Source organism: Erpetoichthys calabaricus, chromosome 4 (assembly GCF_900747795.2).
Source record: "Erpetoichthys calabaricus chromosome 4, fErpCal1.3, whole genome shotgun sequence".
Classification (NCBI taxonomy): Eukaryota; Metazoa; Chordata; class Cladistia; order Polypteriformes; family Polypteridae; genus Erpetoichthys; species Erpetoichthys calabaricus.
In genome coordinates this window covers 42289262-42316154 of record NC_041397.2, presented here as the reverse complement: position 1 = coordinate 42316154, position 26893 = coordinate 42289262, and the positions used below count along the sequence as shown (strand labels likewise).

General features: G+C 39.4%; 1 protein-coding gene across 2 annotated transcripts in view; it reads right to left on the bottom strand.

Moving 5' to 3' along the window:
* Nucleotides 1–26893, bottom strand: part of LOC114649974 (cGMP-dependent 3',5'-cyclic phosphodiesterase) — a 736214-nt gene that overhangs the window by 531608 nt on the left and 177713 nt on the right. Inside the window, exon 1 of one of the 2 annotated variants that reach the window (XM_051926540.1) lies at nt 8441–8700. The exons of the other annotated variant lie outside the window; for it this stretch is intronic. Within the exon in view, the coding sequence (XP_051782500.1) occupies nt 8441–8457 (17 nt within the window). The 5' untranslated portion in view covers nt 8458–8700. Of the gene's footprint in view, nt 1–8440; nt 8701–26893 lie in introns of those variants that run through there. 2 annotated transcript variants of the gene reach the window in all.

Here is a 26893-nt window from a genome sequence, read left to right as displayed (position 1 = left end):
TATTGATTAATACTGAAGAAATTCAAAACACAGACAATTTCTGAGTTCTGGGTAATTTCTCAATTAATCAACAATATTGAAGAGTTTTGAACCTGCAATTTCTAGTATTAAAATGTGACTGCTACTTTTAATGAGCTCTTGTCCTTTCCCTTTAGTATCCTGCTGTTTGTGTGCTATCCTGTCTGCAGTGCGCATTCTGTCTTCTGTAATCGCATTATTTGGTTAGTAGACGCCTGCTGATGATACTTCACACATCGATTGACTCATTGATCCAGTTTCTTTGGGCTTTAACTAAAGTAATAAAAACATTTTCCTAGACTGTGATTGTACTATGTGAACAAAGGGGGGCCTCATGGTGACATTACAACTAGACAACGTGTTCAAGAGGCCAAACGTATACACAATAGTTCATTTATTATACAAATACACAAGAGATAGATGCACACTGGGATAACACATAAATCCAAAGTCAGCAGACATGAAACAATAATACTGCTGCTTCTCTGGACATGTCTACTCTGGTGAGGAGTCCCAGGGGCTTGACCTATTTGCCTACATTACATAACAATTCACGCATTTCAAATCCCAATACAGTCTCTTCAGCTCACCTACAGGCCTTGCCCAATTGCAGCTACTCAGTTCATGCTCAATGATCCTTCAGTCTTAATGTGGCCTTATAGTACAGCCACCCTTGGGGTTCATTCCGGACAAACACCAAAAATTACTTTCTGTGTCCTTTGTATACTAAACAGCAACTATTATAGAATTCTCTCTTTCTTCTTACTCCAACTCTGAGCCCTAGATCCCCTAAATCAGGGGTGTCAAACTCCAGACCTGGAGGGCCGCAGTGGCTACGGGTTTTCATTCTAACCCTTTTCCTAATCAGTGAGTAGTTTTCACTGCTAATTAACTCCGGTTCCCTTCATTTCAATAGCCCTGTTTTTAAGGATTCAGTCCTCTGATTTGATTTGTTTCTTCATTAAATGGCAGCCAAACAGAAATGAGACGTGAAGAGAGCCAACAGATGACCAGCTAAACTGGGATTTCAAACTCCAACCAGTCTCTTAATGAAAAGCTGATTCTTGCTGTTAATTAAACTCGTTATTTAATTCAGTTGGCTTGTTGCTGCTCTCATTCTGCCACAGCAGACATTTCCCAATCTGTTGATTATTCTGTTTTTTTCAGTGGCTTGTTTGATGTCTCATTATTGTTTGGCTACTAATTAAGGAAAAAGAGACAATTAAGGGGCCTGAGTCAAGTTAATTAAAACTAAAGCAAAAGAAGTTAATTAGCAGTAAAAACGGCTCACTAATGAAGAAGATGGTTAGAATGAAAACATGCAGCCACTGTGGCCCTCGAGGACCGGAGTTCGACACCCGTGCCCTAAATGCCTGCATGCCCATTTCTTTAAAAAGACAACTCTATCCTACCTCCTAGTGGACAAGCAGGAGAACAGTAACTTACTGCATGTCTTCACTGTATTCTTCCTAGGATAGACAGCTTGAAGCCAATGCTGCAAGCTGCTTGCCACCACTCTTTAGCATTACTTGCCCTCTAAAGCCAAAGCCACATTACACAAATTTTTGGCATGTGGCATGTCAGATTTGCCGACGGCAGTTGCTGATCTCGTTGTTGTACCATGTCAAATTACATGACTGAAAAAATCACAGCCCATATCATGTTCTCCAACTGAGTGCCAATCTTCCAGTGTAGTTGTACTCACCCCTTCTTCTGACAGCCAACAGCGTGCCGGCTGATGGAGCCAGTGCTGTATGAAGGGTTAACAGCTGCGGTATGTTCAGCTGCAATCTCAGCCCTTTACTATTTTACATCCTGTCATTCAACGTAAAACAAGAGACATCAGACAGACGAGCTTGTCGCTTGTTTGTGAGGTCCATGCTGCCTGAGGGTTTTGAAGTGCACATAAACGTGCTAAGTGTCAATCATTCTGCATAACATAAGATAACAAATTACAAAGAATGAAAGGCAACAAAATAATTCAGATAATTGAAATACATGATTTCTATGAATTACAGAAAAATACATTTTATGAGCAGAATTGGAGTATGCAGGAAAACCATTAATAGAGATACAGCTGATCCTACACATGAGAGAAAAAGCAAGATTTCTGCCATGATTCAAGCTTTAACATACCAGAAAGAAAGTACTGCAGGAGTCGTTAAGCTAAAAGAACATTTGCAGACCTCCTCTATGAGACGCCTCAGTTCATCAAGAGACACGACCACTACAATCACATCTTGTGCGCTCAAAACAAAAAAGTCGTTTTTGAAGACTCGAGGGAGTTTTGAAGAAGACAACTCGAAACCAATCATGAACTACTACAGATGACATGTTTGTATATTTTCAATTACTCAAAAGCTCATCAAAACAATGACAGTTAATATTCATTTTTGATAAGAGGTTACCATTGCACCGAATGAGTGTGTTCTAGTACTGCAAAATGGCGCTCATGGCCATTTCTATCCTTCTTGTTGCCCTAAGCAGTATTTCTAGCTTGCACCCCCACCTCACCCTTCTGATTGTGGGGTCCCATACTGCCCCTTAGCTTGATGATCCCTTGATGGCACTGTTCCTACACGATATTTTCAGTAAGTGCTATATGCTCTCAATTCCAAAAGCTAATCAAAAACGCATACCAAGTTGTCAGTTCCCAACAGTGGGTTTAAAAGAGCAGCTCCTTTATCAGCCTGTTAGCTCTACAGGAGACCAATTGTTTACAAATGATGGCTGATATGCTGCTGTATGCATGGTCTCATTGTTTGAGAAGCCCACTAATCTCCACTTAAACTGCTCACGAAGCTGACTGCATTTTGTTCAAACTACCAGAAAGTCCTCTGCTTGTGCCCCCTGTAGTAGTAGCAGTTGTACTATTGTCATAATGAAATAATCTCGAGGCCACTTCAGCATTTCTATCTTAAGGTTCAATCTGTCATAAACAATGGGTCAGGCTGAATTCATGAATGCTCTTTTGGTAATTCATTTACATTTATTCACTTAGCAGACGCTTTTATCCAAAGAGACGTACAAAACAGTTCAACATAATCGAGTAAACATCAACCTAAGAAGTGCTACAGGACAGGGTTACAAAATTAATCATCACAAAAGAAGAGCTCTAAAGCCAACAGAACAACACAAGTCTACCAGAACCTATCAAAGCCATTATCAATTAGAAATTCACAGAACAAGAGAACATGTTGAGGGAGCTAAACGTTTGGGTGGAGGTGGGCAGTTCATTCCACCTGCTAGGAGCTACACTTGAAAAGAGATCTGATGCCTTCAGATGTCATTACCTAGTAGACTTGAGATGGTGAGAAGGAACATACAATCTCACAAGTGTCTCCATATGCATAAATGCTGACCCGGTGATTACTTTGTAGGTAAGCATCAATGATTTGAACTGAATATGTGCTGTCACAGGGAGCCAATGTAGCAATTTGAAAGGAGGAGTGACATGTGCCTGTCTTAGATAGTTCCATCCATCCATTTTCCAACCCGCTGAATCCGAACACAGGGTCACGGGGGTCTGCTGGAGCCAATCCCAGCCAACACAGGGCACAAGGCAGGGAACCAATCCTGGGCAGGGTGCCAACCCACCGCAGGACACACACAAACACACCCACACACCAAGCACACACTAGGGACAATTTAGAATCGCCAATCCACCTAACCTGCATGTCTTTGGACCGTGGGAGGAAACCGGAGCGCCCGGAGGAAACCCACGCAGACACGGGGAGAACATGCAAACTCCACACATGGAGGACCCGGGAAGCAAACCCAGGTCCCCAGGTGTCCCAACTGCGAGGCAGCAGCGCTACCCACCGTGCCACCGTGCCGCCCTGTCTTAGATAGTTGAAAACAAGATGTGCCACAGTACTTTGAATCATCCACTGTGGCTTAGTAGCACAACCACATACTCCCAGCAGTAGAAAGTTGCAATAGTCTATATGTGACGGCACCAAAGCTTGGTCCGAGAGTTGTGCTTCATACTCCGTTCAAAATGGTCTGATGCTGCAGATGTTATGCAGAGAGAATCTGCAAGAATGAAGAGGCAGTTGTGATGTGATCAGTAAAGGATATTTGATCATCAATCACCATCCCTGAGTTGCAGAGTAACACTTTTGCGGGTGTTAGCAATAATGAGCCGAGTTGGACAGAGATGGGGTGTTGAATAGACAAACCAAAGGTATTTAAAATGAACAAAGAATGCAGGTGAATTTGAATATTTGCAATATGAATTTCCCCTTGGGATTAATAAAGTATCTGTCTATCTATCTATCTATCTAGGTGTATGCTTTCATTCATCAATGCACAGATCTCTATGCCATAGTTCGTGGCATACTTGGAACTGTCTCACAGTGAAGGTATCAATTCCCAGTACCATGTAATATAAAGGAAAACAGTATAAAGGAACAGTAAAGGAATCCATGATATCCAAGATGTTTGTCTACATTTAAACAGCATGCCACTTTATATAATTACTGAAATTGGTGACTTTGAAAACAATACCTCAAAACACGTTAACGGTCTAATTGCAAAGAGTGGGTGGCAAAGAATGGGAGAATGTAAAGAGAGAAAAAAAAGTAGCCAACCAAACAGGAATTAATTACCCACTTCATAATCATAACCATAAAATGCAATTGGAAAAGCCTCAAGTGCAGCATTTCTTGCAGCTGCTCCACAGTTTAAAGGTAACACTGGTCCCGTTTCTCCGTGATTTAGGTGCCAGAATACGCAATGGCCTAAAGTTCGGTTTAGATAGATAGATAGATAGATAGATAGATAGATAGATAGATAGATAGATAGATAGATAGATAGATAGATACTTTATTAATCCCAATGGGAAATTCACATAATTTTAGTTTATTACACTCTCTACCCAAGAAGACACAACTGAATTAATGGAAAATGCATGATACATGGATAAATTACAACATACTGTGCAACGTTGTGTGAGTAGTGTCTTTGTCATATCTGACCTTTTTGCTGTGCCTAACGCGTGGTTGGCCCTCCATTGATGTTTAATGTAAGAAAGAGCCGTTGATTTAGAAGACTATAAAGCACACCGCCGCGCACGGCGATCTAACCGTCTGATAAAAGAATATGAAGGATGAAGAAAGACTTGCGCGTGTGGGCTACAGAGATTAGCCACCAGGGTGAAGTCGTCGGGCGAGCGGATTGCAGCATGGGGGTCTTCAATTTATGTCGTGCCCGCGCTGTAATCCGCTCGTCCGTTCGACTGTAAAGAGCGCGCGTGCCCGTGTCGTCAGTGTACAGCGTTAGACAAATGGAGCGAGTCAAGTACCTTCATTGAAGAAGCTCCATCAAATAGATAGCTGGCTTTTTACATAAATGCTATTAAAACGAAACCTATTTTTGCAGAGCATGGACGAGTCTTTATTAACATCATCAAAGTAAAAGAGACGGAAATGATTGCGGAGAGACGATGCTAACGGAGAAAAAGTTATGCACAATTACCGACGCTATGCAGTTAAGTAAATCCCGTCCCTTGTAACAGCTTTCCGCAGGGCTCAATTGCTGTAATTCTATTGGAACATAACGCAGTAATGGTATTGTGTAACTGAAGGAAAATAAAACAATCAAGCAGTGTAAGAATGGTGTTTATAATCGATTTAATTTGTGTTAAAGTTCCTTAACAACTTACTGGTATGTGTAACTGCAGGCTTCTCTGTGGGGTCGTTCAACGTGCACTTCGGCTTCCTTCCACATCCCAGACGGGTGCGCGTTAAGTTAAACGGTAAGTCCAAAGGAGCCCGGTGCGTGTTAGTACGGACCGGCGTCCCGCCCGAGCTTTGTGTTCTACCTTGAGCCCAATGCAGTCGGGACAGGCTCCGGCTCAACGCGATCCTAGCAGGATTACTTGCCTTAAAAATGGCCGTACGGACTGCTGTATGTTTCATTCTAGAAGTGCGATTTTTAAATGCGATGGAAAACAAAACCGGTTGTTATAAAAAAATTGGAAAACATACTACTTAAATAATATTAGCACGATTTTTTTTTTATACAGCAATAAAACGTATTATTAACCCAAATGCCCCTTTGGCGTGTCTGATTTGTTTACTTTATTGATTTATTGAATGAAGACATAAAAGCAAAGGTCACAAACAAACGTATGTGCTTCACTAATAGATATGAAAAAATAAACACAAACACAGCTGCTCGTAATCGGAACCGCTTTCCTGAAAAGAAGCTTTATGTCAAAAAGTAAGAGTAAAAGTCAATCTAATTAATAAAAAAAAACTCTAGTCAAAATACCTGTTACTGCTGTTGTACAAGTTTGTATAAAATGGCCAGCGTGCTCGCAAGATGGTGATCAGGTATGAAAAATAAATGAATAAGAGCAAAAATGGTCGCGACGGTCCAAGAGAAGATTTGAGTGCGTCTGTAGGTGATTTGACACAAATAGCTACTTTTATTAATTTCACAATTTGAGCAGTACAGGTTAATGGCTAAGGGCGCCCTTTTCTGTGCCACTTGAGTCTCAAGTGTCCTCACTAAGTCCCGTCCAAGAGCTCGGTAGATGAAAGAGAGAGGTGTCTTTTTCCAACACTTTATGCCTTTGATATCTACAAGCTGTTTTCTACACCGTTTAATTGGAGGAGATTAAGTGAGTGTTATCTGAAGAATAATAAATCTAAAGTTGACACCATACATCGCCATGGTATGCCAGTATGAGCCTCACTCTTCCAGAATGGCAACACTTAAAAGACGCCCGATAGTGTAACAGAGAAAAGTCCAACAATATTTCTTAAACAAACTAGGAACCAAGGTGTAAATAAAAACAATAAATCTATACCAAAAAAAATCTGATTCCTTATTGCAAGGTACTTTTTCATTCCGGACTTATTGCCTAATTGAAACAAAAAAACAATCTCTTAGTCTTCAAGGAAGTTGCCCTGTCAAACCCCAAATTCAGTTTTCACTGTCCTCTGCCTGGCCAGAGCAGTAAAGATACTGAGCTGAGTGCTGCCTGCTGTTTATCTTAGACAATCCATTACAATTTGCCATTCGGTTGTGAAAGTTCTTAAAATTCCGGAGCATCCCATCTATCAACATTCATAATCCCTCAATCCAAAGTTTAAAACGTTGATTTTATTCCTGATTTTTTACCCAGGTCAGGGTGGCAGGGAGTTGGTGCCCATCCGTTCAGCACTGGCCTCAGGGTGAGAACTAAACCTGGCTGGGACGCCAGTTGATAATTGTAATAATGTAGCTTTGATAAAATACAGCAAACTTTACATTGTTTCATTTTGCAAAATGAAAAAGGGAGTAAAAAATTTAACATTTGACTCTTAATTTTTTGTTAAAATTCTAGAAACTGAAACTGAAAAGCAAAGCACACATTTTTCAGATAAGCACCATACATGAAATAATGTGAAATAGTGAGAAAGTCCCATCTGCTGTTCTAATTATGATTTCATATAGTGCCTTGCCCAGTTCAACATACTCCAGTCTTCACTTTAAATATAAAAAGTTGTAGTACTCAGCATACAAATACTGTACAAATATTACAATACCAAAAAAAGTGCATTTTTTTAGATTGTGGCAGAAAGCATCATTAAATCGCAGGCACTGTGCTGATGAAGTAGTCAGGGCAACAGGATTCAAAGAATGCAGAGAGATTTTGCAGAAGGTCTCCTCGACAGGCAGGCATACAAACTTATAGAAAAAACAGGAAAGTCGACAATACCAGGATTCACACTGGCTGAACGAAACACCAGGTAGGTGAAGAAACAGTGTAATATGTCAATATATGTTTAAATAAATTCTGGAAAAGCAAAGCAAATTCACTTAATGTCTATCACTGCTACTGTACCTACAGTAAAAACAAGACACAGCTGATCTAAACTCTGCTGTCATGGGATTTTATTTTTATTATCTTCTCTTAATAAACAATAGCTTGACTCCAGCTCTTCACTGTCTGTCCCACAGAAGAATAAAAGACCGACACCAAGCGGCAATCTTTCCTTCAATATTTCTCCTCTTTTCCATCCAAAAGGTGAGCCCCCGTGCCATAAAGGTAGGATGCCTTTTTCTAAATGCCTTGCTGGATTTGCTCGCTTCTTTTGCACTTGATGATTTTTATAACAGCGTTCCCCACATGATAATCAAATGCACCAGAAATAGAATTTCTTCACTTAATTTTTACATTGTATGATCACCAGCTAGTCTGACAGCAAGACAGAACCAAATGAAGCAATGACATTAAGAAAACCTGAAATATCTCAATTTATTAAAGAGCTGATAAAAGATATTTGAGGTGCTTTAAAGATAAAATGCTATTATTTATTCCTGCTTCTTGCCATCTACCTCTCATTGCAATAAAAATAATAACATTTCAGTGTCTTTAAATGCCACCAGGAGAATTTATGATCTGAGTAACGTATAATTGTTGACTCACCTCTCTCCTAGCAACATGACTGAAGACTGCTTAGATAAATCTGTGCAAGTGGAACATGGAAACTGCTTGTCTTCACACAGGCTGGAGGTGCAGTGATTACTGTAGAGTCTGTGTCACCCACTCTTATGTGCATTAAAGGAAATACCCAGGCATGAACATTTAGGAAACAGTGGATGTGTCATTACTCATTTCCTGCTATCAGTTCCTTATTTGTTCAGCATTCATTCAAATGGCCAGTCCTTTATCTCGCCTGCATGCAAAGCACAGACAAATATGAACATGAATTCAGTACAAGGGTTCAGCATTGAAGAATGAAGGCATAATGTGGCTTTGTGCAAACACAATGCTGCTAATATTGATGTCAAGAACAAAGCAAATTTGCTAAATGAAAAAAAAATCTTTAATAAACAGCTGTTGCTTGTTTGAATTGACTGTCCTGTGATGGGGTTTCATTTTTTGGTCTTGTTATTAATCATTGTTTTTATTTCAGTGGTGTGGCATAGAGACTTGGTGTCTACGCTACTTGTAAAGATTTTGTTTGTTCTGTGTGTGATGACTATTTCACTGGAATATTTTCTGCCACAATCATGCAATGCTGTGATCTGCAAGAATGAATGACTTAATATGGATATTTCTCACTTAAAATCAAATTTGGCCAGATATAGGCATGAAACTGATGATCATAATAATTCCCACACTGAGGCTTATTACAATGGAAAATGTACATGAATTCACTGAATGTGACCTAATTAGCAGGTCTGATTTCATTCAAGATACTCAAGGGAAAGCCATTAACAGTAGCATGCTATTTATTCAGTCACTCCACCGTCCTGCTGATTCTAATCTTAGGGTCACTGGGAGCTGAAGCCCATTCTAGCAGCACTCACTGCAAGGCAGGGACCTGCCCTGGTGAGGGCATTCACATTTGCATTATCATTCATGCTGGAGCATTTTATAGGCCACAAATATAACTGACATGCAAATCCCTGGGCAAAAGTACTGTTCCCGTTCCAAAGAAGGCAGGCACCTCCTCACCTAAATGACTATAGGCATGAAACTGTGAGAATGACTTAAGTGAGTGTAGATGTGACATGTGATACAAGTGGATCCCCGCTCAGTGTTGGCTCTCACCATAAAACCAGTGGCTCTGAGATAAGCTCCAGCCCAAGCAAGCACTAATTATAGAGCAGTGGTACTTGCATCACACATCATGAAGAACATTGAGAAGCTGGCCCTGAACTATGCAAGTCTTCTTGTAAAAGACCACTTGAACGCACCACAGTTTGTCCATTGGATAAAGGCTCCATACAGCTTTTTTCCATGTGGTCAAAGCTTGCAGCACTGTGAGGAATCTGTTTTTGATGTCTCTAGGGCCTTTAGTACCATCCATCCATCCCTATTAAAGGGATAAACACAGGGATATGCGGAAGGATGAGACTATGGTGTCCTGGATAATGGACTATCAGCATTAAGATAGTAATAATAAAGTTCTATCTATCTATCTAAAGCTAAAATAAAATTATATGATTTATGGCAAAATACGAGTTTTATGTGATAGGCACAAGAAGACAAGATTAGTTCATCACAGTCCAGTGCAAAAATCGTGAAATCTGAAAATGAAAAGTGTTGATGTTGTTGATTGCATTAGGGACACATCATACAGGGTGGCGCAGGGAAATGGGAACTTTTCAATTGACGTTCAATGTACGAATAAACATATTACAAAATGCATTTAATGATGAAATGCATTGTACAGGATATGCATATAATGATGATAATCAATATTCATTTTATGGTTTGAAGAAAACATCATGAAGGTGTTGTCCATTTCACCGTACACATTCTGACAGCCTGTTGGGGAAATTCTGCATTGCTCGACGTAAGTTCTTTTTAGTTCAGCAGTGCTTGTAGGATGTGCATGGTACACTTGGCTTTTAAAAAAAAATCACAAACAGTGAGATCTGGGGATCATGGAGGCCACGGAATGTCACTGTTGTATGAAATGACGCGCCTTCCAAACAATTGTCGAATAGCTGCCATTTATTGTCAGGCAGTATGTGAAGTGGCTCCACCTGGGGAATTTTGTTAAGGCTGAACCCGTTTCTTCAAAATTACGCACCAATGTTTTAACTGCAAGAGAAGACAGGACACGATCATAACATCCTAACTGGTAATGGCGCCGAAATTCCCTTTGCGTAGCAGTCACACAATGATCATTCTCATAAAAGGCTTTCACAGCAAACACTTGTTGCGCACCACTCCACTGCTCCATTATACCTAATGGCAAGGTTGCATTGGTCCCAAACAACTGAAAAACTCATATAGACACAAGAAATGTGCAAACTTCACACTGACAGCAAATAAGTGAGATTCAGACCTAGTCTCCTGCATCTGTAAGTCAGCAGCTCTCCTTGCACCTTTTGCCTACATGCTGGCCTTGCAGAAAACACCTTCACATTAATTTAAGAATTAAAACAGATTTGACAAAGTATTCCAATAAATACAGAAGGAACAATCAATTTACAAGGGCACGCTCAGGATGAAAAGCATTTTTAATTGAGCAATTTGTCAATCTCGGTCACTTAGGTTTTGATATTTATTATGGCAATGAATAAGCCCTTGAGACATCAGGTGAAAAGAACCAACTACAATATAAGGAAAGTTTATAAGTCCCAGCAACTTATACTGCATATAGGCAAAGAGAAACAAGTGCAGGAGCACTGAAAGAACTGCTGAAATAGGAACAATTTGCAAACAATAGTTCTTCTTCTTGTGGCATCTCCCATTAGGGGTTGCCACAGTGGATCATCTTCTTCCATATCTTTCTGTCCTCTTCATCTTGCTCTGTTACACTCATCACCTGCATGTCCTCTCTCACAACATCCATAAACCTTCTCATAGGCCTTCCTCTTTTCCTCTTGCCTGGCAACTCTATCCTTAGCATCCTTCTTCCAATATACTCAGCATCTTTCCTCTGCACATGTCCAAACCAACACAATCTCGCCTCTCTGACTTTGTCTCCCAACCGTCCAACTTGAGCTGACCCTCTAATGTACTCATTTCTAATCCTGTCCATCCTTGTCACACCCAGTGCAAATCTTAGCATCTTTAACTCTGCTACCTCCAGCTCTGTCTCCTGCTTTCTGGTCAGTGCCACCGTCTCCAACCCATATAACATAGCTGGTCTCACTACCATCCTGTAGACCTTCCCTTTCACTCTTGCTGATACCCGTCTGTCACTACTTCTGACACTCTCCTCCACCCATTCCACCCTGCCTGCACTCTCTTTTTCACCTCTCTTCCACACTCCCCATTACTCTGTACTGTTGATCCCAAGTATTTAAACTCATCCACCTTCGCCAAACGCTACTCCCTGCATCCTCACTACTGTATTCCACTGACCTCCCTCTCATTTACACACACGTATTCTGTCTTGTTCCTAAACAATGGTAATACTGATAATATTATTAAGTTAGCTCTGATGTCTCCTGACTCATTTTGTTTCATGTATAAAGTGAAAAGTCTGTGAAATAAATTATCCTTCAATAAGCATTGGGAAATCAAGTGAAAAAGGAAAAATGCAAAAGTATAAACAAAAGCATGATACACATGCAAAATGGTGGGTGATGCAAAAAATAAAAAGAGGTGTTCAAAATATTTACTAAATGAATAAAATATTATTAACCTGGCAATGCTATGCACAGCTCACATGGCCTGGTTTTGATTTTCATTCTCCATACTTTCTATGTGATTCTGCATGTTCCCCTTAAGTGAGTGTGGCTGTGACCCGTGATGCACTGGGTCCCCACTCAGTGTTGGCTCTTACCTTAGAACCAGTGGCACTGACATAGGCTCCAGACCATACAACCACTAAATGGATTAAATAAGTTTTAAGCAGATGGATATATGGATGTAGTTCTTTAGCCCTTACCTTTTCCACAAGAGATTGTTCCTGCTTTATGCCCAGTCTTGCTGGAAAATGCTGAAACCTCCTACAAATTTGCAATGGAAATGTATTGATGGAGAGATGCAATTTACAGCTGAGAATTGCTAAGCAAGGCTAATGAGAATATAAAGAAATGTTGAAAAATGGACTTTAAGTTACTGTAAGGGTAAGTTCACTTGAGCTTTGCAAGTGCTAGTGTGGCTACCTAAGCAATACATTTGTAGAGTGTAAAGCTAAGACCTCCTTAGTATTAAGGAGTAGCCTGGTGACTCATCTCCATCTTCTAATGACATCCTTCTTCGTGTGCCTTACTCAGAGCTCCTTTAATTAGATGTCTTGTTCACAGGCTTCCGAGTTTAACCCGAGAATTCTGAATTAGCTCTTAATTTGACTTTTGCTTGTTTACAAAATTTTTAATGTGTGTATTGATGTCTCATTCTGGATGGAGTCCTGACATGCTTCCAACATTACTGGGATATGCCTCATCTACTCAATTTATCCCTAAATTAAATAGGCAGGTTTGTCAATCCTTGTTAAGCAGGTTCAAAAATGGATGATTTTTAGTTGCCTTGATTTTCCTTTGAGGTGCCTGTTATGTTTTTATATCTAAAATGTTTTAAGACGGGGAAGTTCCATTCTAACAAACCCATAAGCCAATGTGTAACTAATCTTGCAGACGTGCCATGTGCTCACCCGTCATTTTCAACAAAGCCTGTTTAAGACTAACCGCCCACATTAAACAGAAAATGTACTCATTAATTTACAAAGAAAGTAAATGGACCTGTGTGGTCCAATCTTTTGCACAAATAATAAGCAGTTTTGCTAAATTATTACATGTAAAGGAAATTTTCTCTATATATTTTCTACATGTGCCAGTTCAATTACCAGGGGATGATAAGATCATATAATTTAACTGTAGTGGTTATATACAAGTAAGTCCTATTTACTAAGATGTTTTACCAAAGACCTCCAATCTGTCTAGATATTTTGGTACCCAAGCTCTCCCAACTTTGTCAGCATTTGCCATTATGAACTGAGATGTTCCTATGCCATTCTCCATAAGATCTGCTGTAATAAAGGATGTTCATTTAAACCACTTCAGTAGTGATCTCCGTTGTTATGTTAAAGGAACCTTTTCTCAACATTACACCAGTGGTTAAGTCTAAAGGAACAGACTGATTGCTGATATGAGAAGGGAGAAGGCAGACTAACAATGGAGGTCAGTTAGAGCCTCTCATTTAGAGACTGATTATAATGAAAGCCCTCACTCATGGCGACTCTCCATGAACTGAGCTTATTAGCCCTGACCCAAAGCATATCCCTAAATTCAGAGTAAATAAATCTGATCTCTGAGTACCACAGGGGCAGTACTTTTTCTTTCAAACTGGTTTCTTTATTTACAGTCACTCATGACTATTAATGGGACACCTCTATCATTGAAATTACCAATGGCTATAGATTTTACTTTATGAAATTCCAAAAGGTGCTAATTGTATTCATATTTTTTTCTATTTCTACTTATTCTTCACTCTATAAATTGAAGCTTAATCTGCGTGCCCTCTTTGGATCTTGTTTATTTTTTAGTCTACTAGACAAGGGGAGTCAATAGTTAGCTAGTATCCTCATTACTAAATCCACTTGTTTATCAGGCCAAAGAACATCTCATGTCTAAAATTAGATAAATTTAGATACCCAGTCATAAAACATGAGATCATTACTGATCACAGGTTTACATTTCTATGCAGTTAACATAAAGCCATGCCCTGAAAAATGTGACAATTCCTGCAGCATGAAAAATTATCTAAAACACAATAGCAGGCAAAGGAAGAATCTCAATCACACCACCAAAAAAAAAAAAACCACAATCTGCCCATTATCTGTTAAACTTGCACAATGCAGTTTAAGCTTAGGTGGCCAAGGCCCCAACAGGGTGCCAGCATTTTGCACGGCCCACTCACACACACATCCGCACTGAACCACTTTAGAGTCTTCATTTGGGGTAGAAGGGTCCTTTCATTAGGTTGGCTGGCCCAGCACTGACTCAGAGTTAGAATGGTGAGTGGAGAAGGGGGCGATGGGCGACTAGTTAGTCGAGGTCTCCTGGTCTCTGGCTTGTCTTGACTCCTTTTCTACAATCTGGCAGCGGCTCTACAATTAGCAAATGGACAGATATTGTTGTTTTTCATTTATGTATACATTTTTAATGTATTTGAACAAATCTGCATCCTTATATGTGATATTTCTATATTTAGTGAGTGGTATGAAGTGGCATTCTTGCATTTTGCCTTGAGAGCTGTCAGGGTGTTCTGCGCCTGCACTTGGTGAGGGGTGCTGTGCAAGAGTAAAGTAGTTTGTACTGTTAAATTGTATTTTTAAAGTGGTCATGGTAATTTGACCATCTACTGTAGCTCTCTGAAGAGGACTACTTGTGCTCTGCTTTATGTGTTGTATTTACCCCATTTTTTGATACCCATTGCACGCCCAGTCCACCTGCAAGAGGTCTTTCTCTGAATTGCCTTTTCCAAGATTCCTTTTTTCCCTGCAAGGTTTTTTTTGGGGTTGTTTTTCTCTTATCTATTTAGGAAGTCAAGGCTTCTGTTAAAAACTGGGACCACTAAAGCCCATTGAGGCATTTCTAGTGGGATTTTGGGCTATATAAGAAATACATTGTTGTTGTTGTTCAACTTGGCACGCAGGACGAATCAGGCCCATGGTTTCTTGAGATGGCCCAGTTTTCTTCAAAAGTGCTATCAGCTTTTTTCAACAGTATTTGAGGAAACGTTGAAGAATGATAATGCTATGTTACTTTGTCCGCCTATAAGATTATGAGCAGCAGACCTGGAGCTTTATAGAACTTATTCTTACTGTGCAGTTAATTTATATTAATGAATGTAGAATTGCACATAGAAATGAACATATACTCTCACTTTATACATACATTTGAGTGCACTATCCTTTTAATAGAGTTAAATCACTGACACCCTATTCACCATATTGCGTCCATCAATTGGACATTATAGACAAAAGTACTCTTTTGTACTATGTTGGTAAGTAAGTACTTCGGTTCCCTCAACGCAAGAGTTTTCTGGGTCAGTAAGTAGTGAGAGTATGTACTGTCTGTCGGTACCTCCGGATCAATCAGATACTACGTACGTTCTATGTGCTCACTTACTACTGCTTGGTGTGCCCCTCACATCATGCCTCAATGTGTGCACTCGTGTAGAGTAAGCTCTGTATCAGCGAATGCATTATACACATGGTGCACTGAAGTGAACTCCAATGAGAACTGGCAATGAGCACAGCTCCAACCTTTCAGTCAGCAGTCATTACACTACAACAATGAATTCTGGAAGAAGGTTTCTCCAAAATAACACCTCCACTATTTCTCAGCCTGAAGTAAGCATTCCACTGCGAGTGATTGATAAATTTCATGTCATTTTTAAATCCAGACCAGGGTTGTGGGGTGGGGCTGGCACCTATCTCAGCTAGCATAGGGCACAAAGCAGGAACAAACTCTGACTAGGGCGCCAATTCATTGCAGGATGAACACACACACACACACACACACACACACACACTAGGGCCGATTCACCTAACCTACATGTCTCTGGACAGTGGGAGGAAACCCACACAGACGTGGGGAAAAGGACCCATGATATGAACAGTGGTCTCTTTAGTGATACTACCACTGCACCACCCTGACTGATTAATCGCTTGCAATTAGATTTCATTTTTTACTTTCATTTATATCAAATCAAATTGCATTTGTCACATACAATTATACATATAGTATGATACTGTATGTATTGAAATGCTTAGTTGCTGTACTCCGATGGCTGTGCCTTTACGAAGTATAAAAGGACAATGACAATAATACATGACTATAAAAACTTTAAATTTTACTAATGATTTTTGATAGCTGATAAAAAATAATAAATAAGTGAATAGCTTCATTAACCTAAATAGCACAATGTGAGAGAGTTCACAATAGGGTCTCCTGAAGGTCTAGACACTTTCCTTATTGAACATGACCCCTATGATATGGTGAATTTAGTTGCTTGCTGTGTACACCGGTCATTTCTTAATTCAATATTATTGTTTCCACAGTATTATGGACTGTAGTTAGGTGGTAGTACATATCGTGATTGGTTTTTGTTGTTGGCTGTGCATAGAAGATTGTAAAATTTGAATACATTCAGACACCGTTGCAAGGGAAATTAGAAGAAAATACAGAAAAATTTATACTCATAGCATAGTTTATCTGAAAATATTTGGTTAATCCCGAAGCTAAAAGCCTGCAGTGTCTTACATAAATGTACTGCTGTAGGGCAGCACGCAGAGGGTGGTCTACGACATAGGATAATTCTTTGTAATTGGCTGATGCCTCTGACTCAAAAATCAGCACACATTACACGTGCTACAGGCTTAACTAGCTCTAAAAGTGACTGTGTGCATCTGGAAAACAATTTTACACATTGTATGTAGTTGTATCCCTTATGCTGGATAAAGTCAATAAGCCAGCACCACAACCTTTCTATGTTCATTCATGCCATTTCAGGGTCATGAGGACCTGCTGCCTCACCCAGATACAGTGGCATAAGGGCAGGTGCCAACCTTAGATCGACCACCACTCCACTGCAGGGCATAATCACAATACAGAAGTGCCAATCAACTTAACACACACACATCTTTGGGCAGTGAAGAAAACTCTGGGATTCCGAGAGAAATCAGTGCAGATACAGAGGGAACTTACAAACTACACAAACTACACAAAGTAATGCCTGGCCAGGACAGAAGCTAATTAATCAAATACATTCCAAAAAAGGACATTAAACCTTTAAACATAGGTGCATGCTTCCATAAATGATCGTCTCTGATGCTCACGTCCCTCTGTTGCACTGCCTAGTTTCAGAATATTCAATATTTAATTTTGAAGTGAAACTCATCATCAGGTGTATGAGAAAATCATTACTGAAAAACCAATTTTTAGCACCCAGTGGAGTAAACCATTAAAACAGTCATAAATCAATCAGTTATTCAACACCACTAATCTTGTGAATGAAGATAAAGAATAATCCAATAGTCAATAATCACTCATGGGGGTCAAGACAAATTACAGCATGCCGCAAAACAATACCTCTTGTAATAAACAAAATAATTAAAAAAGAAAATAAAAAGAGTGTAAAGTGAGAGAAAAGCTTAACTCTTTGTGTGGATCCCAAAATGCACTTTTAGTGTCTCCCATTATTTGACGTTATCTGGGCTGAGGTCACACGACTGCCCGCTCCTTGGCTTATTCGCTCTCCATTACTGCTTGCAATGCTTCAGTGTCACTCTCTGGTCATTAACACACTGTCCAGACATTTAAAGAAGCACCCTTGCACATCTTCCAGATGCTTTATTCGGTGTTTACTCCAGCCTAATAATGAATCTTCACTTCTCAATATTTAAGCAGCCTTCCTTTTATAATGTTGCATTGCTGTTATAATAAATGGTGCACTGAATTGAGCCTCATCTGAAACACCTAATTTGTTACCAGACACAGTCAAAATGACCTTCCATCTGGGTTCTGAATGGCTCTGATGTCTGCTCATTTCCAACATTTCTTCTGCTTTAATTTCTTGCTTACTTGGACACCTCATTCTCATATACCCTAACTTGTAGTCCATCTGTGAAATTTAGCCAAGACTGCCAAATGCGTTTTTTCCATTTCTCTGATGCACTTGTTAAGAGTTTGACTTCACATTACAATACATTTTTATTAAATGGAGTAGGGAAGCGGCTAATTTGATGTGTATGAATGACCTGCATTTTAAAATCTGCTCAGAAACAATTAACAGCAAGATAGAGAGTAAGAATAAGTGTCACAACATATCACACACTACAAATTATTAATAATATTATGATTATTTAAATTTGGCAGACACCTTTACCCAAGATGACCTATAACATTATAATTATATGGATTTATTTGTTACGATTGGTACATTAGGCACCATAAGTGAATTACTGAGAGTCTGGCTGATGGGGCTGAATTGGCCACCTTGTTTCAACTCCAATGCCTTAGCGACTAAGTGACACCAACTGGCCTTGAACTATGTAATGTATTATGAAATCAATGAAATAGAAACAACATTAACTCTGTATTCTTTACTGCAATTAAAACTAAAACTCCTTTAATCTTCTCCTAAACGTTTCCTAAAAATCTATGTGGGAATATTTCTATGGAAGTCTCCATCCTGTACCTCAGATATTACAGTATTAACACACTCACCCCTGTTAGCCAAAAGACTCCAGAATCAGGAAGTGGGCCTTAAATGTCAATGGATTTGGAGCTCCAGTTAGCTCCACAGTGAAAGGTAGAATGACCTGCTCACTTAAATGCTATAGCTGACTGTAAACTGAATTAATATAAGAAAGACTGTTGTAACAGAAAGCACCATATCCAAGTTCGGAGCACTTATTAAGATTCTGTCTGTGTGAAGCTGGTATTGTCCCCTGATGTTCATGTAGGATTCCAGTTTCAGGATGCGTTTCTGTAATAAGCAGAGATCCTGAACTGTTTTAGGCCACGTCTTCCTAGATCCCAGGATCAAGTCTGGTCTCTCCCACAATACTGATCAGTCAAAAATGGGCGCAGAAGACAAATTGCTGTAAGACCAATAAAGCAGTTGTATACACACAACTGTAAAAGTCCTCCTCTATATTTATTACTCCATGAAATTAGAACCAGCAGAATAATTAATATGGATCTTTTGGTACTAGATCACTATTGTGATTCTAACAATTGTGTTCATGATGACCCAGAGTGGACAGGACTGGCATGATAGCTATGATTACATCTGCTTGTCCTATTTGTTCCAACAGATAAATTGACATTCATTCATTTATTCATTTTCTGAAACATTCGTCCATGCAGTAGGGTCACAGGAGAAAGGAGCCTCTCCTTGCAGCATACATTTAATTAAAAAACAGGAAATGAATTACATTGACTGATTCAGCATAGTGAGACTGGCGAGGCTATTCAGGTTGAATTGTCCTTTTAGGACCCAAATAGATGGGATAGAGCAGATGACGCAATAAACTGCATTTTGAACATTGGGTGTTTCATTAATGGTTGGTGCCTGCTTTGCTCCTGAAGCTGTCAAGAGACCATGGAGTTTAATGATACTGTTTTCTAAAAAAAGCGAGATGGACAAAGGACAGACAATGGATGGATGTGCAGTACTGTGCAAAACCTTAGGCACTGGTGGAAAAATACTATAAAGAAGGAATGCTCTCAAAAATAATGCCATGAATGGTTTCTTTTAAGTAATACACTCCCTACAATGTACAGTAAACAGAAGAAACCAAAATGACATCAATATTTAGTGTTAGCACATTTAGTACATTTGCATGTAGTTTCTGAAAGGAAGTAGCCTGCTGGAGAACTTAACATATTTGATTGAATGGTTAGGATTGCCACATTTGATTTGCCTTGGCTTATGACACTAACTATAATATTTAAAGATTAAAACTTATTAATCCAGCTTTCCTGATTATATGTTATTTTCTCTATTATACCACCGAGGGTTGGGAAACAGAGTTCTTTTCACAGCTAGGTAGATCATTGGTGATAGAGAGTGAACACTACTGACAGAGAAGTTACAGTGACAGTCATACCTGGGTTAAGTCTGAAGGTAGTGTACCGCAGTGTTATAAATGTAACAACAGGGAAACGAGAGAAATGACAGAGGTGTAACACATAATTGTGAGTTTATAGGAAAATGATCTGTGCATTTGATAAAAAGAAGATTTATGCTTCAAGGAGAGGTATCCCCAAAACACAATACAACTTTTGGTGACGTAAGACTGCGAGCAGGGTCAGCTTGATTCTATAGCTCAAGAAAACACAGCTCCAGTGCAGACTTTGGCTGTCTTGCGTGCTTCTGTCTCTTGCTTCTGATGTTGACATCAGGGTTCTGTAATGGCCATACCATCTGTTGCATGATTCCCTGTTCCTCTTGGCCACAGTTATTTTTTATGACTTTTTGGCTGTGTTTGGAGTCACTGTCATACTTCAGGATAAAGTTGGGACCAGTTAGATCCCTCCATAATGGTACCGCACAATGGATATGAACAGCCTGCACTTTTCAGCACTTAAGTGACTACAGATTTTGATCAAGTCACCCACTCTGTTTGTGGAAATGCTGACTCACATCTGCAGAGAACCTTCACCATGCTTCACTTTTGCATGTAGATATTTATACATGGACCATTTTCCAGCTCTTTGATGGACAAACTGCTTTCTGTTGTATGCAAAATTCATACATGAGCTGCTGTCATTTTTCCACATGTTTTTTTCATGTGCAGTTGATTCATTTTATTTCCACCTCGAAGGAAGGACTTTTTGGTTGCAACTCTTCATTTTTGAGAAGACTTCTGCAACTGTAGATGGGTACATGAAGGTCCTAGTGGTTTCTGCCAGTTCTGAGCTGATCGCACTGTTATGCATCTCACAACTTCAAAGGGAAGAACAGTAAGTTTGAATTATTTCTAGTTTGCTGCACTTAGTTTCCAAAACTGAAACTTAAGTTTCTGGTTCTCAAACTTGTCTGTTTTTTGTGCTTCTGCAGTAGAGCTTGAATAGCATAGCGGGAAATGCCTGTTTGTTGTGAAATTTCTACATGGGAGTGACCATGATGATGCAGGATGACCACCTTGTGTCTTATGGCTATAAATGATGTGATTTGTTGGATAAACTGGAACATCTACTGCAACCTCACCTTTGGTTTGGTTAATCTTTGCTCAGTTTTATTCTCTCTACACAGCTGTTTCTGTTTCAATTCACCACTTTGGTTCAACATACACATTATAGCACTGATTGTTAGCACCCGTTTGATATACTGTATTTGTTTAATCGAGCACTGGGCTGTACACTACCAACAATCTCACGTTTGTTTTAGCTTGGAAAGTCATCCATTGCTATGTTAGTTTCTTTCTTTAAGGACATTCAGATATCTTATTGTATTGTATACTTTTTACAGACAGATTCTTTAGAACACTAAAATATGTTTTCTATTGACACACTATTATAGACAAATATTTTTGTAAACTATCTAAATTACCTAGCACAGTGATTACTGAATGCATAGAATTCAACTTAAATACATGTAAAAAATGGAAATAAATGTATCTCTTGTTCTAAAATATAAAGTACTCTTCTTTATAATCCAAAAATGTTCAAAGTAAATCAGATACATTTAAAATTAAAGCTACATCCAAGAACCCCTGTCTGTAGCATCTTTTAAAATCCAAACCCTGAGGGTTAAAAAGGGAGGATTGGAAAGAGTGAAAAGGAATTGAAATGTCTTGAAACAGACATCTGCTTCTGCAACTACAACATAATGCGCAAATAGAAAAGGGACTGTGATGATAACAAAAAATGAAGCCGTCCAGCCTTCATGTTTGCCCAGTAAAAATCTTTGCTGGCATCAGACACTATTTGAAATCATCAGGCGGCCAGCTCAGTAACTGACAGAAGTAGTTTAAGGGTCATTTGGATTTCATTCACACAGAGATGAAACTCAAAACAATGTCAACAAAGCATTTCAGACATTGCTGGCTGACATTTTTATGTGGTGAAAGAACAGAAAAAGAGGCAATTTTTATCATTTTGTCTGAAAGAAGTGTTTCTTCTTGAAAAGATTAGCAAGGCAGATGTTAGCAGTTCTTTCTTTTCATGATCACGAGCTCTCAAATTTCTATCCATTAATTCCTTCATTAGTTAAATTGCCTTAACTTAACAGCAATGCCAGTGATTATCTCGGTAGCTTCAGTTGCAAGGAGTCAGTTTTGGAGTAGGTGCCAGTCTAATGCAGGGCACACTCACCCATATATAGTCAGTTTAGAGTTGCTGTTTAACCTTGCATGGAAAATAACCAGGGGTCTCATTTATAAAACTTTGCATGTGAAAATATACATATGCCAAAAAACTGGAAAATGCCTATGCCAAAAAAAAATCAGATTTCTAAAACCTGTCATATGTACATTTCTACACAATTTACTTTTGTAAATCACAATCATCTTATAAATGTGTGCCTCAGACTAGCATCCTGAAATGACCATACATCCATCCATTTTCCAACCCGCTGAATCCGAACACAGGGTCACGGGGGTCTGCTGGAGCCAATCCCAGCCAACACAGGGCACACGGCAGGGAACCAATCCCGGGCAGGGTGCCAACCCACCGCAGATGACCATACATGGACTTTGCTAATCAACCTGATGCATATTCACTCACAATGCTACAAAACTTCACTGACTGGTAGAGCAGCCTCCCACCTAATACATCAAGACCTCACCACATGTGTTCAAGAGTATCTAGCTGTCCTCTGCAGCTGAGTGCACAAGTAATGTACGACATTATCTTCTGTGTTTGGGGAGTCAGGGAAAGGTGTAAGGTGCCAGTGTCTGAGCGGGTAGCCACCTTTACTTGCCACATGTAATGACATGACTGCAGCTACAATGAATAGTACAGGCCATATGAAAAACTGAGGTTTCAGCCAGGTACCTTACCAAAAAGCCAGCCACCATGCTCAGGACCATCACTTCTGTCAAAGCTACTTGACCTCAAAATAACTGAATCATGGATTGACCCAGGCACCAAGTCTCACCTTGACATCACATGCTGTATGACATGTGCATTATTGCAAATTCACTGCTTACGGTTCCTCATTCTCGGTAGGTTCTCCACATTGCAACATGAGTGCAGTAAAGTGTTTGGATTATGTTAAGAGAAGTGGACATTGCTGCAAACTGCCTTTTAAAGTTGGCAAAGACATGTTATGTTTTATGCACATACACCCACATCAAACAAAATCTGAATGTAGTGCCTCACCAGTCAGTTAACGGCTTCCAGCGCAGCAAGCATGATAGAGTTGAAGCTTGGTTGAGCTCTTCCTAACCTGTCATAACAACTGATGAAAAACCAAAAACGTTGTTCAGTGCAAATGCACAGCCCTCTCAAAAATACAGCTAAAATACAGTTTGTACATCACATTTAGTGTTTTTGAGGTTTATTATATTTGGATTGTTAATGCACAGCTGCATCTCCCTACCTGACCAAGGTTGTTACCATTTGTCAGTGTCTCCAAAATGTTACATATGCATAGGTCAGAGTTGCTGTAAATATACACAAGTTTTCTTTTATAAATCCCAATAATTTTAGCGTGGAAAACTGTGTAAGCACACTTCAAAGCTTTTATTGGGTGTACACAGGTTTTATAAATCTGACCCCAGCCAGACATCTCAATTCAGGCCTCCAACTGCTGTAATCAGTCTGCCACCGTCCAACCCTAACACTAAAATTCATATTTGGCAATTCACTGTATTTCAAAAAATGAGAACCCTAACACACACAGTGCTAGCCAACTAAAAACTGGTGTAGAAAGCAGATGGATGGCTACTTTCTGTAAGACTCATAAAACAGTCACACAGAGCTGGGCGCAAGGATTGTTTAAACACAATCCCACTAGTCCCATAGCTGAAGATGCACTCCTCTAAATTTGTTACTGCAAGGGATTAAAATTACTGTTGTGGTTCCACTAATTGTACTCACAATGACCCAAAGTGTGCAGGACTGGCATTAAAGCCATGTTATCTTTGCTTGTTCTCTTTGTTCTAGAGATTACACGTAACTCCTCCATTCATTCATTCATTCATTTTCTGAAACCTGGAAGCCAATGCATAAGGGTCACAGGGAGAAGAGCCCATCCTGGCAGGATACATTTAATTAAAGAACATGCAATGAATTAAAATGCCGTGTTCAGCATGGTGACACTGGGGAAGCAACACAGGTAGAGATATCCATGTAGGACCCAAATAGAAGATGCAGTGAGCTGCATTATGAACATTGGGTGTTTCACAGATGGTCGGTGCGCGCCGTGTTATTGATGCTGTCAATTTAGGCCCTGGTCTCCTATGATACTGTCTTGGACAGATAGACAGCTGGATGTATGTGTGGAATTCAACTTAAATACATGTACAAAATCAGAAAAAAACTCATCTAAATTTATTATGCAGCTGGATTAAAATTAGAATAATTTACATTGATTTTTCAGTGCTCCTCATTTATACTGCTGTGGCATCCTACTTACTGTACAACTGACAGCGGGAACAGAGCTGGCCAAAAAAATACATTCATTCACGTCAGTAATTAATGTGTCAGCTAAGACAGAAATTTGTTCTTTAAGTTTGTCCAAAGGAAAAAAAAAAACTTTCCAGATATTTTAATTTCATGTAAATATAGGAAGATTTACCAAGTTAGCACTCATGCAAGAGGCTGAGATTTCAGTTACTTCACCCTTGTTTGCCACACACTTGCACAATTTATTGCTAGGCTTTATGGATTATGACACCAAAGAAGTAAGAAGAAACAAATAAAACACACTGCAAAACAATCTTGCAGAGCCGTCACAAGTGAGGCCATGATGTGACAAGCAGCTCTGTTGACTTTAGCACGAATGGCAGCATTATGAGGTCATAAAGATGCAAGAGCAGGGAGTTCCTGGAAAACGTTTCAAATATTGTAATTACAGTTGGCAACACACTTGTACACTTAAGCCGTTGCACTTTACCGATGGACATGTCGAGGCTGATAAATTGTTGAAGCTCATCAGTATTACCATAGATGCTAAAGATGGCAAGCAGGCCATTTTACACCTCTAAGCAACCCAAGAGAAAGTAATCATTTATTTTTGTCATCATATGGAGACAACCCAGTGATATTGAATTTTTTTTAATTTTGACTTATTTTGTCCACTCAGTTTAGGATTGCTGAGGCTGGATCCCACCCTGGCGCAAGACAGGAACCAAATGTGGACAGGGCCTCAGTCCTTTAGAGAACACATTAACATGCACACATACACATCCTCATTGCCCATTCCGATTTCTTGCTCAGATTAGATTAGCCAATCTTGTCTGTTCACATTCGTAAGTACTGTATTGTGAATGCATCTGTCCTCTGAAACGGCACACATGCACACATTGATATGTTTATATGCATAACCAACAGCAAAAAAAATTATATTTGTAAGATGGCTCGTGGTATTAAAAGTGACAAAATGAAGGCACTGCATTTTGCTCTGGAGAACAGCAAACTGTTTATCAGCTATACATGATTAGGTCGAGAAGGTGAAAAAAAGCCAGACGGCTAACTTCTGTTTTCGCAGCTATTGCCGGCATTGTTGCACCAAGAGATGTGTGGGTATGAGGAAGGAGCCAGTAATGGTGAGACCGTGACTTTTGCTATAGCTGTACTTCTCCTTAATTTTTGTTTTGTCATTCTGATGGTGCTGGCTGATGACGACAGTGCCCTGCCCATGCGTATAGGCAAAAAAACATGAAAATTCAATCGGACTGTTCTCATTCATGTTGCACAGCCATGAATCAGATATGTATAAGATCCAGGACCATATGAAAGTGACTTAAATCTGATTTGAAAAGATGGGATTTCTGTGTTCACACAGCCCTGAATACATCAGACTTGTGTCAAATTAAAACAAGAAATCAGATTTCAGTCACATAAGCCTGGTAATGTAAATGTAGCCAAATTAACATAACTTGCACGCATTGACTAGGAATATCCAGACAAAAACTTATGGAGGCGAGGGCATATAGCCCAACACAGGATAAAATAATGTAAGACGATATAACATTGTCAAACCTGCTTAACACAGATTAGGGCTGTGGGAAATCAAGGCCTTTGTGGTGGCAGCAAGGTAGGCATCAACCTTGGACTAGATACAAAGATAACTGAAGAACATGCCAAGTCCACAAAGACCGTGACCAGGCCAGGATTCAAACCCAGGGCACTGGAGGTGTGATTGTCTCATAAAATCTTTTTTTTCTGTTTTGATTTTGAGGTTTATTGAAGGACTTTGTTTCCAAATGTACTTGTGCAAGTTCCATACAACTACTTTAATGGAAAGAGAAAATTTGAATGATTCTGCAGTGACACTTTTTTTCTTCCACTTGCTGTTCTTATCAAGGTTTTTTAGATAGCAAAAGGTCTTTTTAAAATGACAATACAACACCACATATCATTATATTCATTACCATTTGATAATAAAAACAAAAACATCACATCTGGAAAGACTTATGAGCCTGATCCTATGATGATACCATTAAAAATGCTATGAATGAATGTTAAGATTGCAGCCAGGTTAACAACGTGACAGAATGTCACAATTTCATTCTTTTGTTTTCACCACAACATGACCTACCTCTTAACCAAGACCAGAGCCTAAAGAAAGGTATACACTTAAGCAAATGCCCTAGAAGTGCTGCTTGTGCCCAAGAGAGTTGCTGTTTGGGAATAAATAACAGTAATAATAAGTGACAAGCCAACACTACGGCTGCAACCTCTGCTACTCACATACTTTCAATCATGTAGTAAAATCCCACTGTAGTAAAGCTCATCTGTTGCAATTCATTTTCAAAGTGCATATACTTGTCAGGCCCTGCAG